The sequence below is a fragment of the Gymnodraco acuticeps genome, unplaced genomic scaffold, assembly GCF_902827175.1.
Source record: "Gymnodraco acuticeps unplaced genomic scaffold, fGymAcu1.1, whole genome shotgun sequence".
In the NCBI taxonomy this organism is placed as follows: domain Eukaryota; kingdom Metazoa; phylum Chordata; class Actinopteri; order Perciformes; family Bathydraconidae; genus Gymnodraco; species Gymnodraco acuticeps.
In genome coordinates this window covers 1,131,342-1,148,338 of record NW_022990938.1, presented here as the reverse complement: position 1 = coordinate 1,148,338, position 16,997 = coordinate 1,131,342, and the positions used below count along the sequence as shown (strand labels likewise).

Genomic DNA, 16,997 nt, shown 5'->3' with positions numbered 1-16,997 from the left:
CCCTGCTGGCAACATAAAAGCAGGGAGAGGACCAGATAGATTCAGCTGAACAGAGACAGCATGACCACGTGTGTGCTTTCCAAAACGTCTCATTATTGTCCACCCGGTAATCTTTTCCTAAAGGGCATGAGTAAGCTACAAATGGACTGTCACACAAGGAGCTTCAGACAAACAGATACACCTTTTCTCTTCTTACATCCCTCCACCAGAGCTTCTACATCAAGCTTCCTTGTATTCCTTTTTTAAGCGTTTGGGGGGAGACCTATGTGACACGAGCAGTAGCAAGAGATGTGACTCTTTCACTTAAGTAATAACTGAAGTCTCAGAGGAAATGTTACCACCACATGTCCAGGGCCAGGCCTGAACTATCCATCACTGCCGACTGATATTCCTCCTTTAATGAATACATCGCTGCGGGATCTAGACTCCGCTCACGCTCTACACCGGACTCTCTTACTCCGGGGAAACAACGTGAGGTTTAAAGCCGTTTTGCCTTCGCTCTACAGACAGCTTTAGCAACTGAGCAGACTTCGCGTGAGACTGGGGAGCCAATTAGGGATTTGATTAAGGTTTTCTCACTTTAATGATACAAATAAATTGCTTCGAAGGACGTCAAGGGAATTCTACAAAAAAACCAGGACTGATCTCAGTAGAGAAGCTTTCATTTAATAGGAAGGACATGGTATCACTAGAGTATGTCCTTTAAGCATTCGCCCTCAGGGTATGTAGCACTTTGACCAAGCTTTTCCATTGAACATTTTCATCAATAGTGAACAAATGTTAATAGATAACACCAACCATTTTGTTGATAGAGCTTGTTTTCAAAGCTACACTCACCAGCCGTTTTTAAAGATGTCATTCAGTCTTCAGAGTAAAGCAAAGCAGTTAAGTTGTGGGCGGTAAAACTAAAACAAGGAGCTAGAAGACGCTAAAATGCTACACTGAGCCCATGAGAAATACAGACAGGTGACAATTCACTGTGGGTTAGCTTTGAATATTAGCTAACGCCTAAATAAGTTGCTGCTTACTCATTTTGGTTATAGTATCCCAAAATAAATGTAGTGAAAGTATGTAGAGGGAAGTCTTTTTGTAGGCCAACCTTGAAGTTAGCATCACAAGAGCTCCCTCGAGATATCAATGGGATCTTTCCATTGGATTTCATGAAAATCTCTATAGCTTCACAAACCTTATGTCATGCCTTTGACCGAAAGCAGGTTCAAAAAACCATTGACTTTGAGACAAGGGAACTGGAAGTGGTCAAATATTCTATAATATGCCTTCATGAGATCTCTCTTATCCAATGCACTGAATGACTCTGCTTTCTCCGTCTCATTATCCCCTTAATTTCTCACCGGGCAGATATCACATAATTCCATGACATCATTTAGCAATAAGGGTATATTACACACACACACACACACACACACACACACACACACACACACACACACACACACACACACACACACACACACACACACACACACACACACACACACACACACACACACACACACACACACACACACACACACACACACACACACACACACACACACACACACACACACACACACACACACACACACACACACACACACACACACACACACACACACACACACACACACACACACACACACACACACACACCAGATAATCCCCTTCTCAATGTAATTAAGCCACAATACAGCGGCAGAGCACAAGACAGAAACAAAGAAGCTGTTCCCATAAACAAAGATCTCACTGAAGAATATTCGACTAATTTGAGCTCGCGTTTTGTGTCTTGGTGTTCGCGAGTGTGTGTGTGTGTGTTTGTGAATGTCATTATCTTGTCTCAGTATAGGGGAACTACAGTCATTTGCTCATTTTGCACGCCATTTAATAGAGGTGCTTTGCTTTCATCCTTCCATGCCTGCTTTTGTTTTGACTAACAAAAAAAGAAACAGATGGATTAAGAGCTTCAATTACTCCTGCGGAGGGAATGCCGTCACAGTGTGTGCGTGTGATACAATTCTCCTCGCGCTGTATGAGGGCAGAGAAGTGGTTGCCACGGTAACAGCGTTTGGGGCTTGGAGAAAACGGGAAGGCGAAACAGGGAGCTAACGGTCGGTAGAGGAAGGAGAGGATGAGCAAAAGAGTGGGGGAAGAAGGAGAGTTTGGTTATATAACTACACTTAATATTTCTAACGCTGCCATTAGCCCATTTAAGGGTTAACACTGAAACTGAGTTTGTAAAAATATCTAAATTAGAGTGATACGAACAATCACTAAAGCTTGTAATGTTTCTTAAGTAGGGATACTGACCAAAAATCACTAACGTGTATATCTATAAAACAAGCAATATACAATACTGTTCAATTAGTCTCTACTCTTACTGTCAATGAGTGATGTTGTATAAAGTACTTTACACTGGATTCATTACTTTGTTATAAGTGTTCATAGAATAAAACACTCCTAATATTGTATATTATTTTATTCATTTTATTAAATTATCTTTTTAATGCAAATGTTTTCTTCTTATGTCTGTATAAATATTCAACTTAATTTATGTTACATAGTATTTCATTCATTTTACATTTTCATTTTAAATGATTATGTTTATATCATGTATTACTATGTTGCATTTGATCTTTTTAGTGCAAATTCATACTTGATATCGTCATATTCTTAATCTTTTATTTTATTTCCAAATGGAATAACTTTCCACGAACCAATTTCTGATAAAAGAAGCAGCAGCATTGCATAACGGATGAGTCATGTTGTGGGCTCCGTCTTTCTTTCTTTAGGGAAGCAGGATATTTGTTCAAACATGGTGTTTTTCAGACAGCTATGGTAACCAAAGTGCATCCATACAGAGTATTTTGAACAGCTTATTTGTGAAAACGACGATAAAAGATGATTAGGTATTGGATAACATCAACAGATATTCAAGGCTGCTTTTAGGCATCATTGAGAAGTCTGAATCAGAAATATCCTTTCATTGTTTCAGTCTAACCTTTAAAGCTAACATGAAGTCCTAGAAGTGCTGAGAAAAATGGAGGGAGATTGTGTGATCATATGGAAAGCTCCCACACAGTTGAGATTTTTTGGCGGTTCTCAAGGTCGAGAATCAACTAATCCTAACTTTTAAGACGAGTTGAGAAGTCTTCACAGTGCTCAGTGGAAATGTCAATCTGCTGAGGAAACTATGTTATGTGTCCTTCTACCGGGCGACCGTCGAGAGCGTGCTGTCATACTCCATCTCGGGGTGGTATGCAGGATGCTCAGCTGCGGACAAGAAAGCCCTGCAGAGAGTGATCAGGATGGCAGAGAAAACCATCAGCTGCCCCCTGCCCTCTCTGGAACACATCTCCACCTCCCGCAACAGAGCTAACAAAATAATAAAGGACAGCTCTCACCCAGGTCACAGACTGTTCTCTCTCCTGCCTTCTGGGAGGAGATACAGGAGCTTCAAGTCACTCAAAAACAGTTTCTACCCCTGGGCCATCAGGCTGCTCAACCACCACACATAATGCAATAACTGTAACCATTCTCACACATACACACACTTTTAATGCACTTTATATACTATTTTTATATCAATATTTGCAACTATTTATTCCCCGTATGATTGTTTATGTTGTCTGTCCTATTGCCGTGTTTTTTAGTGTTATGTATTTGTTTGTATTTGTTGCACACCGGGACAGAGTTGCACTCTGAATCTCGTTATACTCTGTGTATAATGACAATAAAAGGCTTTAACTTTAACTTATAAAGTAAAAAGCTCCAGCTGCCAAATGCATCTCTTGGTTAGATAGTTTAGCATTTACTTTTCAATACAACCTTCTGTATAAAAGCAAATCCTGACTTTCCCCCTCTGTTTCCCTGACCTTTAGTAAGAGTGTTGTCAATGACGAACAGCTTCTCATGTCATCACTAAACTTTGGCCAATCAAAAAATCTCTTCTGTACGCATCACTTCGAAAGAATCTGGCTTATTTGAAGCACAATGGTTTTTATCTTATTGACAGCTAATGCACTTGCAGGATTCTTGCTTTCTTGAGGTCTTCATGGTTGAATGCACTTATTGTAAGTTGGTTTAAGGATAAAAGCAAGGTAATGTAATCCACTGAATGAACAGAAATCCTTCGAGCTGTAGGTCTGTGACTGACATTGTAACACACACTGCAAAGAGTATATTGATCGAATAGCTCAGGACACGCATTAAGTGAGCTTTGCTGAAAGAAATAATGATATTGATTTGAACTACCGTTTCTATAAACAGTATTATCTGTTCAGTACATCCACTCATCCATTCATCACCAACTACCTCTTCCTTCATTTATTTACTCCTTATATCTTACACAATATTTGGGTAAAATAAATAATACTGAGTTTATTGAAAAATGACCAATTCTACATAAATGGCAGAGGCCATGGTGGCAGTAATTGTTTTCCAGGCATTTAGTGGTTTTGGATACTGAGCTTGTTGAAACACAACCAATCTAATATAAATGGCAGAGGCAGTTAAGACATTTTTGTTTTAGAAGCATTTAATTATAAATAATGAAGAATATGGCAAACGACAGACAGGTTTTTAGCTTTATCTTCTACAAGGACACTTCAGAAAAGCAGACACTTGCTCTTCTGATCCTCTTAGTTTGAGAATAGAGCGTTCTAATATTGCGCTGAGGGTTAGAAGGTCACTCACCAGTCTGTATAGCTCTGTGACGCTGATTTCATCGGGGTCCACCATGCTGAACTCCCGCCTGGGCACCAGGTCCAAGCAGAGCTGCCTGAAAGATTGTGACACAAAGCGGTGAGGAAGGGAATCAAATACAAATCAGACACATATGAGGATCATTTGTATCCTGGTGTGTGGCAGGGGGAAACAGACGAGGTTGCCAGAATGTCCTCTTCCCTTAGGGACAGATGAAAGATGCATGTATTCCTGCTGTGCTTCTTCCTCAAACTTTCTCTCTCTCTTTTTCCCTCTCCTCTTTGTGGTCTTATCCTCCTCTAGGACCATAACGGCACGCTGGTGTGTCTCCTCGTCAGCAATAAAAGAGACAGGCCTGTAGCGTGGTCAGCCCACAGCGAGGGACTGTCCAAGAAGGTGTGTGTGCGTGTGCGTGTGCGTGTGTGTGTGAGTGTGTGTGTGTATGTGTGTGTGTGTGTGTGGTGTGTGTGTGTGTGTGTGTGTGTGTGTGTGTGTTGTGTGTGTGTGTGTGTGTGTGTGTGTGTGTGTGTGTGTGTGTGTGTGTGTGCAAAGCCGACAGCAGGGGGAATGAAGGAGATTGAAGGGTAAGAGAATGACAGAAGTTGGGAGTTCTTTTTTATTTCACCCCCATGGCATGGAGGGGAATGAGAGAAGAAAGAGAAAGGGAGGATGGAGGGAGTGCTGTCAGTGTGTGAAGGAAAGGGGGGGAGAGAAACCTGATTTAGTGAGCAGGAGTGAGTCTGCAGGGATGGTAGGTGACAACAAAAGACAGAGTAGCAAGGAGAGTGTGAGAAATAAGAAGACACGAGTTAGTGTTGCAGTGTGCTCCGGCTCAGAGTAACTGCTATATGAGATATTCTCTATTATTATTATTTCCATATTGTTAGTCGAAGAAATGTGCTATTAGTTTTCCCTGCTTTTCAGTGTTTGTGAAGTTAAATCACTTTTAGTTGTGCCAAATTGTTATTAGACCACCCTGGGCTTTTAGTCATTTACTACAAATAGGCTTTATTTGATTAATAATAAGATAAGATAAAATAAGATTAACCTTTATTAATCCCCGAGGGGAAATTCAGTTGTACAAAGCAGCAACGGGGTAAGCGTGAAAAAAACAGTACAGCAAAGATTCACACAGATCAATAAAATCTAAAATAAATAATAAATAACATAAAATCAAGGAAAAAATAATAATGATAATAATAATAATAAAAGACTATGAAAATAGGAGATGAATAAAAATAAGAGTAAAATAACTGTCAGCATATATACATATTTGGTCATCATCTAAGTTATAAAGTCCGGAATAAGTGACAAGTTAACATGGGTTGTGGAAACAGTGTATATTTATGACCAGTGATTTAATTTTATTTCTTTTTCATATCTTCAATCATGTGACAGGTGTAGTTTTTGAATTGTCCAGCCTTTCTGGGAGGTATATTCTAAGTACAAAAATAAGAAATATATATCTTTAACTGACTGCAGGTTATCCCTCACAGTGAACATTTTGTTTATTTGTATTCGGACAAGATACAGGGTTATAATCTGATTAGTAGATGTGAGGATGTTTTATTGGTGGTGCATTCATCCTTGATATCAGAATTATTGCATGAATGCACCAAAAGGAAAACGGTGGGTCTGGCTCAGCCAATGATCTTCAACAACATCGAACGTCCGACTGAATGTGCCCTGGGATTGATTGCTGCTTTCTCCTGTTGTCAATGGCATTACATTTGCATAAAATACAATAAAAAGGTGAGTGAAATCCAATAGTCGAGGAGAGGGTAGAAAACCAATCCTAAAACTACTGTAGTAGTAACTGATGAATGATTAATGCCCTGAAACGGAGCAAAACAAACATAAAAGCACAGATATGGTGCTCTGAGACGGAACTCACTCGTTGCCCCAGTCCAATCTGGCCGTGATGTGCTGCTTGACGTCCCTCATGCGGTCATGGGTGAGGCTGCCGACCAGCACCTGCCTCCTCAGGTCCAGGATTTCATTCATCACGTGCCAAAGCCGGTGGAACAAATCCCCCTCATTCTTCTGTGGAAAGGAGGGCCGGAGAAGGAGGAATACAAAAATTGGAGAAGCACAGTGATGCATTTAAAGGGGGTAATTGAAAGGAAATTGACAAGAATGGATCAGGAAGACGAGTAAAATGAAAAATGTACGGTCACATTCAAGCCCCCCAATAAAACGAATGAAAACGAAGAATCAGACATTTGGAGGAAGAAGCAGACGGCGAAATGGATCTGTGCAAATTAGCTTCAGTGTCCTGCTGCTCTTCGCCACAAATGTTACACTTTGATCTGCGAGAATTCATCAGCTCAATTGAATCAGCACCCCAGATAGCTTAATAGGACACACACACACACACAACAAATCCAACTAATGAATGTGTGTGAAAAAAAAGCAGCGACTGTTTACGGCTTTTGAACTACCAAGGTCCGAATTAATTCACTTCACGAAAAACCTAAAAGGGCAGTGTGTTCTTATTAGTGATATTTAAATGAATGGGAACTGTGAGCATGTGTGTGTGTGTGTGTGTGTGTGTGTGTGTGTGTGTGTGTGTGTGTGTGTGTGTGTGTGTGTGTGTGTGTGTGTGTGTGTGTGTGTGTGTGTGTGTGTGTGTGTGTGTGTGTGTGTGTGTGTGTGTGTGTGTGTGTGTGTGTGTGTGTGTGTGTTCTTACCACATAGAGTTGTTTCCACATGGCACCCCAGTCCCGCAACGTGGACGTCATCTCTGTGATGACGGAGTCTTCAACAGGGATGACGGTCTCAAATTGCCTACAAACATACACACCATAAGGATTATACGGTGGCCGACAGGTGCAGACGCGGCACAACACGTTTTGCATTCGGGTAAACACACTGCAGTTTCAAAAAAGATTCAAATAAAAAAAACTCGTGTGCAAATCAGGAAACATCTTCACCAACTTGCAAGAATATCAAAAGACAACAGAAACCATGGGACACTCAAAAGTGATGCACACAGCTGGGACCGGAGCACTTCAGGAATTCTAACACTTTGTTTAACAATGTGATCTCATGATATTATTGACTGATATTATCAGCTAAGCTAGTCATTTCAAATATACTGACAAAACACCTACAATTATAAATCGGACTAACTCTGACAACAGTGGCAGCTGGCCAACTTTATAATCCCCAAATGTGAACCAGCAGCTTTTAGTTAATGTTGCACATGTGTTGTCAAGTTGGTGAACTTTCATTTGCATGTGTTTTGGCACATTTGTGTTGTGTTATTTTGTGAGTGTTTTGTGCCGTTGCAGTGTGTTTGCACCTGTCGGCCACCGTAGGGTTAAACCTCCGAAACGACACAAAGGAATAAAAGTTGAGAAAAAACACGGCATCACTTACCCTTTATTCTTGACGTGGGCATTCTTCAAGTGGATGTAGCTGGACGGGAAGATGCCCTTAGAAGAGAAGAGATTCAGGTTAATGAAAAGATGTTTAAACTCATGCGCTAAAGATGCACATAATCAATAAAGTGTGTGTGTGGGTTAGAAGGAGGGGAGCATGCAAAGAGATAAAAACACAGAGCATTGGGATTTAGGAGACAAAGAAAGATGGTGTGTGTGTGTGTGTATGTGTATGTGTATGTGTATGTGTGTGTGTGTGTGTGTGTGTGTGTGTGTGTGTGTGTGTGTGTGTGTGTGTGTGTGTGTGTGTGTGTGTGTGTGTGTGTGTGTGTGTGTGTGTGTGTGTGTGTGTGTGTGTGTGTGTGTGTGTGTGTGTGTGTGTGTGCGCGTGTGGACATTGTGTCTGATGCGGTACAAAACATCTTACCATCTAGCGCAGCAATGTACAAGCACGCTAGAGTGCTACCAGAATGGTTTGGTTTTACCAATGATGTCTTTGCTAACATCCCAAATACACTTGATGTTGTTTTTGTTGACACCAACCACAGGGAGGTGCTAATATTAGAAGTAGGCTGTGCCTTTGACCTGTACATGGACCAGGCTTTCCAGGACAAGTATATCAAATACTAACCACTGCTCGATGCGATAACCAGCTTTGGGTACAAGTGTAGATATAGCATACTTATATTCGGAAGTCTAGGCCATGTATATAAATGCACCATGATTGGTCTGAGAATTGCTGGAATGTCAAAGAGAAAAGCCAAACAAATTGCCAAATATTGCTCTGTTTCAGCTGCTATTGGCAGCTTAGCCGTGTGGAGAAGGAGATGCTATGTGTTCCCCTAAGTGTTCTGTGCTGCTTAGCCCCGATATATTTGATTCCCTGTCTATGTAATATAATTTGTGGAACCAAATAAAGTATTCAAATGTGTGTGTGTGTGCGTGTGTGTACTGTTTGACGCTAATAAACTGCAGTTGCTCCCTATTGACTCGAAGAGATCAAAGCATAACGTAAGTATCTGAGGATAAACGCAACACCTCGCACACAGAGAGACTCGGTACAAACACTTATCACGTACTCTCCTGCACAACAGTTTTTAAAAGTCACATCTATTACTGTCAGTTTGGTTTAATTGGTTGGTGTTGAGCACGGACAGGGTTGTTATTCTAAGCAGATAAAGGTGTAATGGTGTCTTAATGGTGAGACTTTTAAAAATTATTTTCAGATGTCAGAAGGCGAGTGTAAAATGTCAAATCTTATGTCGAGACCTTTATATATACAGTCTATGGTCGAGACGCTAACTAAATACAGCGTCTTTTATAACACCAGAATTAGTCAATATTACTCAATACAAATGAGTGTATCCTAAAGACAAGCAAAACACACACACATTGGCTCACCTTGACATTTGGATTCTTCAGGATGAATCCTCGGAACCAACCTGCAGAGACAAAGAAACCTTTTGATTTCCGCCAGGTCACAATGAATAACACAGGTGAGAATCTTCATCAATAGCGTAGACTGACTGCAGAGCTCTATTACTGTATTATTGAGCATACGATGCATGTGTGTGTGAGAGAGATGGTGTGTGATTTAGTGACGATCTTCCAACAGCTGTAAATAATGTACAGAAAATGTCATAACAAGCCCTACAGACATGTTTTTGTTCATGTGGAAAGAGGAGTGAGACATCCATTGCCAATACAAATGTCAACGCCGCTTCTGTACGTTTTTTACATTAGTCATAGAAGCACTCAAGAGCATTGAGCTGTTTGCAGTGAACACACAGCAGAGTGAGGGGGGGGGGGGGGGACACGTGAATCCTGAACGCCTCACTATTATTTGTCCTCGTAGGTGGGAAAAGAAAAATGGTGAGAAAGATGCTTGCATGCGCTAGCGATCTTCACACGCGATTAGACACTCCAATCTGGGCTCAGGCCAAATTAGTGCCTGATGCTTTTTGCAAATCCCAGCACTGATAGAAAAGATCTAATACATTTGTATCAGAGGCTTTGAGCTGATTCTCTTTCCTATGCAGTCATTGTAAGTCCCCGCAGATAAGAGCATTAGCTAAATAGCTCAAATGTAAACGCATTCGATTATTCGAATCACTGCTGGGTTTTGCCAGAGCGTCGGAGACCTGGGTAGGATTTTGTCCCCGATTTAGTTTTAGGCATCAATGGTCCGAATAGCGTTGAGTAATATGTCTGCGCTGTGGAACACATGCTCAGTGTTTCCTACATGAGTCATTTTTCAGTCACAAAGGTCGAGTAACAACTGTGACAACTTTCTGCATATAGTCGTGGAGGGATAGCAACACATGAGTAGGAAATCAGTCAGTATAAGGGATCAACGTTTCAATCAATGATTCTTGAAACAGGGTTATTCTGCGTTTGCCAGAAGTAATGTAAAGATTAAAATAGACCGGATAATTTGAGAGGGGGAAATATGAATGCTAAATTGCCTGCTAGAACAGGCAGTTAAAGTTAAACATCTAATTAAAAAGAAATGGATACATGTTTGAAATAGTTGGCTAAATAAAATGGAAAAACTGTTAGAACATATTCTGCCACTTTTGACGTTGCATTAAGGCAAACCTTACCAAATTGAAAAAAAATTGTATAAAAAATGTTTAAAAAACCACTTTAAAATCATTGGAAATTAACATTGAAACATTAGTTGGAGTCTATTTAAGTGGGTAAATTAGATAAATTAAGTTGGGTTTAATATTTTAAAGAAGACGTGCTTATTTTTAGGTTCATAATTGTATTTTGTGCCTCTGCTGTGAGATGTGTTTACATGCTTTTACATATATTTATCATACTGCCTGTGCACAAAAACCTATATAGGAAAGGGAAAACCCAACAAGCATAGTAAGGCCTTTACCTTTATGCAATGATCTTAGCCAAATATGTTCACGTCTGTCAGAAGCTTCAAGGAAGAATCATTGAGTCAAAAATCAATAATGTGGCAGAAGGAGCGACATGTCGGCAAAGACATTTTCACGTGATAAGCTCCTGTGTTTTTGAAGTGTTAACAGTGTCAACATGAGGCAGAGCCATTAGTGTGTCTCCTCCGCTCTCAGCCTCCTCTCTGCTGGCAGGGTTTGGGTTTGTGTCCCTCCCTTCTGAGGCCAAGCATTCCACGGGCTGTACTTCCTCTGGGCATTTCACCGCAACCTCACAACGCCCGGCTGACTGTGGAGCTAGAGCAGTGACGGGGAGTTCTGGCATCGAAAGTAAAAGTGAAGTGAAAAATAGAACGCAGGGTTTTATTTTTGAATTTGTTTGCATTCTGATTTGTTTCTCAATGACGTGTTTTTTTCACCGGGTCACTTACTTGCTGTCACTGTTTTAGCATGTAGGGGTCTTTTTATGAATGTTAAAATGTTAGGAAGTTGTCCAGATAGTTCTTAGATTTGATTTTCCAGTCATGTAAAGTAAGCTAGGCTACTTTATAGGAACATTTTTACCTGAAATCGAAAAGCGAATCTCAGCGGTTTTCTATCATAATGGGACTTATTTTGTAATGTTACATATTCAATACATGATATATTAATAAAATGCTGGATTTATTTGGTGCCCGGCTAAACTGTGATTGCTGGAATATGAGCATTGTTGGTCGTGTATAGATGCTAACCTTAAAGAGCTTGAAAATATGAGAAACTGGGATGTGTGTGTGTGTGTGTGTGTGTGTGTGTGTGTGTGTGTGTGTGTGTGTGTCTTTGCCGTGGTTATTTGATTAAATATCATTCTAGGAAATTAAAAATAGGGCCTGAGGACTGAAAATGAAAGATTGTGAACACAGATGGAGGAACAATCACATTGCAGACAACAAAAGAGACAGAAAGGAAGAGAAAGCAAGTAGAGGAGAGAAACAGACTCAGCGTGGGCAGGAAGGCGGGAAAAGCAGCCAGACTGTGGTGCAGGAAACTGTAGCACAGATATGACTGCTCATTTCGTGTGCACACACCACAAAGCCACAAAAAAAGATATAAGAGAAAGGTGAAATATGCCTGGCTAACTTCAGGACTCGCCCCTCTTAGAGGATCAGTCCACTAATGGGTTGATTTGGTCTTTTTTTTTTTTGCTGATTAGTCAATTGTATGCTCCAAAACAGCAAATGTAAAGGCAGTACGCAAATTAAAACACATCTTAGCTTAAACTGAATAATCAAACCACTAATGAACACTGTACATTGTTGTAGAATTGACGTTTTGTGAATTTGGCAGCCCATACAGATTCATTTCTCCATATTTGATGAAAAAGGAAGTGTTACCTAATAAAATAATATTGAGTGAGTGCATGTGTTCTCTTGACAACTCAGCAATTGCTTCCCTGACATTTTTTACATTGTATTTTTCTTACAGAAAGCAACTTGAAAGTAATACACATACTATGTTTTCATTGTACTATACCTTCACATTTCTCCAGGATCTGCACCGTGTCTCCGATTTCCAGTGGGAGGCCATGCTGGACAGTCCCTCGGAAACTGGCCAGCACTACAAGAATAAGAAGAAGAAGAAGAAGAATAAGAACAAAACACCCACATTGGTTATTTTAACATTTGAGTGCAGTTATGCAGAGTTTGAGAAAGATTTGATAAAAACATTTAAAAACTTGAAAATAACAGAAAGTGAGAGGAGGTGCAATCGATAACCTGTGTAGGTGACATAAAATCAAAGCTTATATAAATAATACAATATCTCGGGATTTCTGCACAAACACAAAGCAAACTTACATAAATACATTATGTGTCATAAAGAATATATCAACCTGGGCATATTTTCAACAATTCAACACCCCTACACATGGGTCATAAATCATTTCAGGTGATGCAGCGATGGAAGGAGCAGCTTGTTTTTGATTCGATACCATTTCCCCCACTAGCCAGCAGAAAACCTCAGAGACACGTGGTAAAATAACCTCCTCTCCACATTCTGATGACCTAAAACAACCTGTTCTTGAAACTCTGCTTACATGATAAAAGCTTTTCGAGTGGATGGAGAAGAGCAACATAGTTGTGTAATCCTTCAGGGGTCAAAGATACAGGAAATGCTTTGGTTTTTGCAAGTTTTTTCTGTTATCCAAATCAGATCAAAAGTGATGGGAGAGCGTTAGGAAGGATGGACTCAAAGGGACCCCTACCCTGCTTTTAGGGCTTTACCATTTCCTGTAGTGTGTTATAAATATGTATGTGCATGTAAATGGTCTGCAAAGGCTCGAATTCCAAAGTTCTCTCGTGAAAATGAGCTTTAAAGAAGCCTGCCTTTTAAAGTCTAAAACAAAAACTCTAGGGGGCTGATTTCACTCCAATTTATTTTTGAGTCAATGGTATCTCCGATTTCTTTGAAGACTACGGTTACAACATGCAGATTTGAGGTTTCACGACATGGTTCTTTATAAGGAAGCTGGGAACTAATAGTGTTGCATTATGGGAAGTGTACGATCCAAGCTTAACATACACTGGGTTCTAAGAGATGGGATACTTCTGCTTCTCCAACACCCCTCTCTTCCTCATCTGTTTTATGTGAGTCTCTAGATTATGAAAGTGCATTACTAAAATGTCTGAGTACCCCTTTAAGGAGAAATAAGGAGGCAGAGAGAGAAATGATGAGAGGTGTGTAGAAAGTGGCCAAGTATATCAGCAAGAGTGAAACGCTGTTGCGAAACAGAGACCTATTAAAATGAGTTGGGATACTGTTTTGAGATGATGTAACACACATACTGTGGGAGATTTCAGTTTGTACATGGAGACAGTGATGGAGCATTAACAGTGAATGGTGCTTTGCAGAGTGTAACAGCCATCATATGTGAGTGTCAGCTCTTCAAGCAGCTCTTTACTGCAGAGCCACACACACACACACACACACACACACACACACACACACACACACACACACACACACACACACACACACACACACACACACACACACACACACACACACACACACAGTTAAACCTGCATGTCCACACACAGGTCAACCACTGCAAACAAACTGTAGAAATGTTCACAGATAGCAGAGCATTGAGACAAGTAGCCTATTCAGCCATGTATGCAAACGCACACACACACACCATGTATACATCACTTCAGGGGACATTACATTGATTTACATGCATTTCCTGGAGACTTATCCTAACCTTAACCATAACCAACACATGCCTAACCCTAACCCTTACCCTTAACCTTACCTATTCCCCTCATGGGGAGCTCCAATTTGTCCCCATAAGGGAGACGAGTCCCCACACGTGACTGTGTAGACACACACACACACACACACACACACACACACACACACACACACACACACACACACACACACACACACACACACACACACACACACACACACACACACACACACACACACACACACCACACACACACACACACACACACACACACACACACACACACACACACACACACACACACACACACACACACACACACACACACACACACACACACACACACACACACACACACACACACACACACACACACACACACACACACACACACACACACACACACACACACACACACACACACACACACCTTTACTGGGATTTGCAGTGGAAATGTACAACAAGTCCCCGTCATGCAGAACTGAAAGGAATCAGCTGAAGTGTTTAGAGGGAATTTCATTTCCTCTGCCGGCTTGTCCAGTGTACCTGAACGCACCGTCCGAAACAGCACTGAGAGAATTTCCCCCAGCCGGAGATGGATTATATTTAATCCAGCACAGATTTAGAGACAAAGCGAGTTGCACCAGGAGATCTAGAGTGCAAACATTGTGGGCACAGGTGATGTTTCATGGACCGTTGAGCACAAAAAGGAGGACACGCGCGTCCAAAAATCGGTTTTGTTCAATAAAAACCCACCAATTGTTTCCTTTCGTTTGAAAAATGTGAAAGAAATTTGGATGAAATCAGTTTTTACCAGAGTATCATCTGAATATTTGGATATATTTTTATGAAAAGTGTCAAGATCTGACTTACAAAAAGCAGCATTCACTCATTCTTATCAGCTAGAAACCGACTGCCAGAGGTGTTTAAGTTTTTGGCAGAGTAGCCCACTACCCAGGGGAGCATTCATTGAATTACCCATGCAAGCAAATGCTCTCTAATGTTGACATTGAGAACAGATCTGCTGATGAAATCAAACGGCAGCGTCTAAAACTCTGTGTGTGTGTGTGTGTGTGTGTGTGTGTGTGTGTGTGTGTGTGTGTGTGTGTGTGTGTGTGTGGGTGTGTGTGTGTGTGTGTGTGTGTGTGTGTGTGTGTGTGTGTGTGTGTGAATGTTATTCTGAAGCTTCGCCAGCCCCTTGTTATCCCTCGAGCTGCAGAAACACTATCTTTACAAGGGATTTGTGCACATCTGACTTTGTAATTCATTCAAAGGCCGACCGCCTGCACGCACACACGCATGGAAACCCGAAACTTGCCTACTTTTTGTAATTCATTCCCCCCCTGCACACACACAGGCAATCACAGCAAAACACACTCACAAAGTGTGCCCATTGCATGAATTATCCAAGTGACTTTCCCAGCTGCGGTCAACTAAATTATTCAGATTCAAGTCTGCTTTTTTTTTGCTTTTTTCCTCAGTGAAATGAAAGATTCCTGCCTGTCAATCTACAGCCAGCTGCTGTCTGTCTCCAGCTGCCTGTCAGCCGTCTGTCAGCGACAAAACAAAGTGAACCGAGGAGGCAGGAAAGGTTACACTTCAGGGCATTGATTTGTTATTGTGTTGAGATCAGTGAAAATACATTTTGAGAGATTCCTGTCATGGCCTATGAACAAATGGCTCCAACAAAAACAAAACAGGCAAATCGGGGGGAAATCCAATGAATGTACACACTTGTGCAAACCGCTGATTCTCAGATGTGACATGAACACACACAAACATTGTCTGTGTATTGAGCGTGTGAGACGCAGTTTCCAGATGGCCTCAAAAGACCATCATTTCTGCCGCCAAAAGGCAAACTGATGCCTTCTGACACACCCAAACACTCACAGCCTGATTCTACGTGACACAAGTCCAGCGGGTCGAAGTGAGGACGCTGCTATTCTTAACCACACTATCCTTCCTAAACTAGACATTTCACAAAGATGGCAGTCTGGATGAGGCTTGTACACATGAGTAAACAAACAGAAAACACAACAATGGAGAGACAGACAGGGGGAACTATGTGCACAGTCGGGCTTCTCAGGAGAAAACTAGAGTGCTGAGGGAATTGAAACTGACAATCGCATCAACAGAGGAACCGAGTCGAAAATAAAATCCAGAGGGTTGAGGTTTAACACTGATGCATGTGGCACTGGGCCTCCTTCACAGGGTTAACATGGCAGCACCCATCTCCATCACAACTCCACGGTCACTTTGAGATTCTTATCTTGTGGCAAGGTCATAAAGAGAGCAATACTTAGAGGAACGATTTAAACTTGGAACGGTCACAATATTCCCTGACAACAGAAACCAGTTCTTCTCTATTTTCAATAACATTTAGACTTTGATCACAACTATGAAAAAGACGTTTAAATGAACATTTAAAATCTGTTGATGATCAGTTTTCTCTTTTAAAGCAATACACCTAGGTTTTTCCTCCCAGTTGAAGACCAGCCAGCAGAATGCCTCCTGTATGTATCCGGAGTCATGGATGATCCTGCGCTCCTCTGTCCTGGATCTTGAGTCGTGGCTGTGGTCCTGGATCATAAGTCCTGGATGGATATCCTCGTGGATTCATCTTCCTGTTGTACACACATGCATTTCCAAACATTTGGACTACCTATGTTGCAAATGTATTATCTTTTCAATTTACACACGGCATCTATTGCACGTCTGTCCGTCCTGGGAGAGGGATCTCTCCTCTGTTGCTCTCCCTGAGGTTTCTCCCATTTT

General features: G+C 41.2%; 1 protein-coding gene across 1 annotated transcript in view; it reads right to left on the bottom strand.

The window, feature by feature from the left end:
• Positions 1-16,782, bottom strand: part of dock4b (dedicator of cytokinesis 4b) — a 91,494-nt gene extending 74,712 nt beyond the window's left edge. The window contains 7 exon segments of the mRNA XM_034234303.1: positions 4,693-4,777; positions 6,596-6,744; positions 7,392-7,488; positions 8,083-8,138; positions 9,486-9,526; positions 12,503-12,586; positions 16,690-16,782. Coding sequence (XP_034090194.1) covers positions 4,693-4,777; positions 6,596-6,744; positions 7,392-7,488; positions 8,083-8,138; positions 9,486-9,526; positions 12,503-12,586; positions 16,690-16,753 — 576 coding nt within the window. The 5' untranslated portion in view covers positions 16,754-16,782.
• Positions 16,783-16,997: the final 215 nt, after the last annotated feature.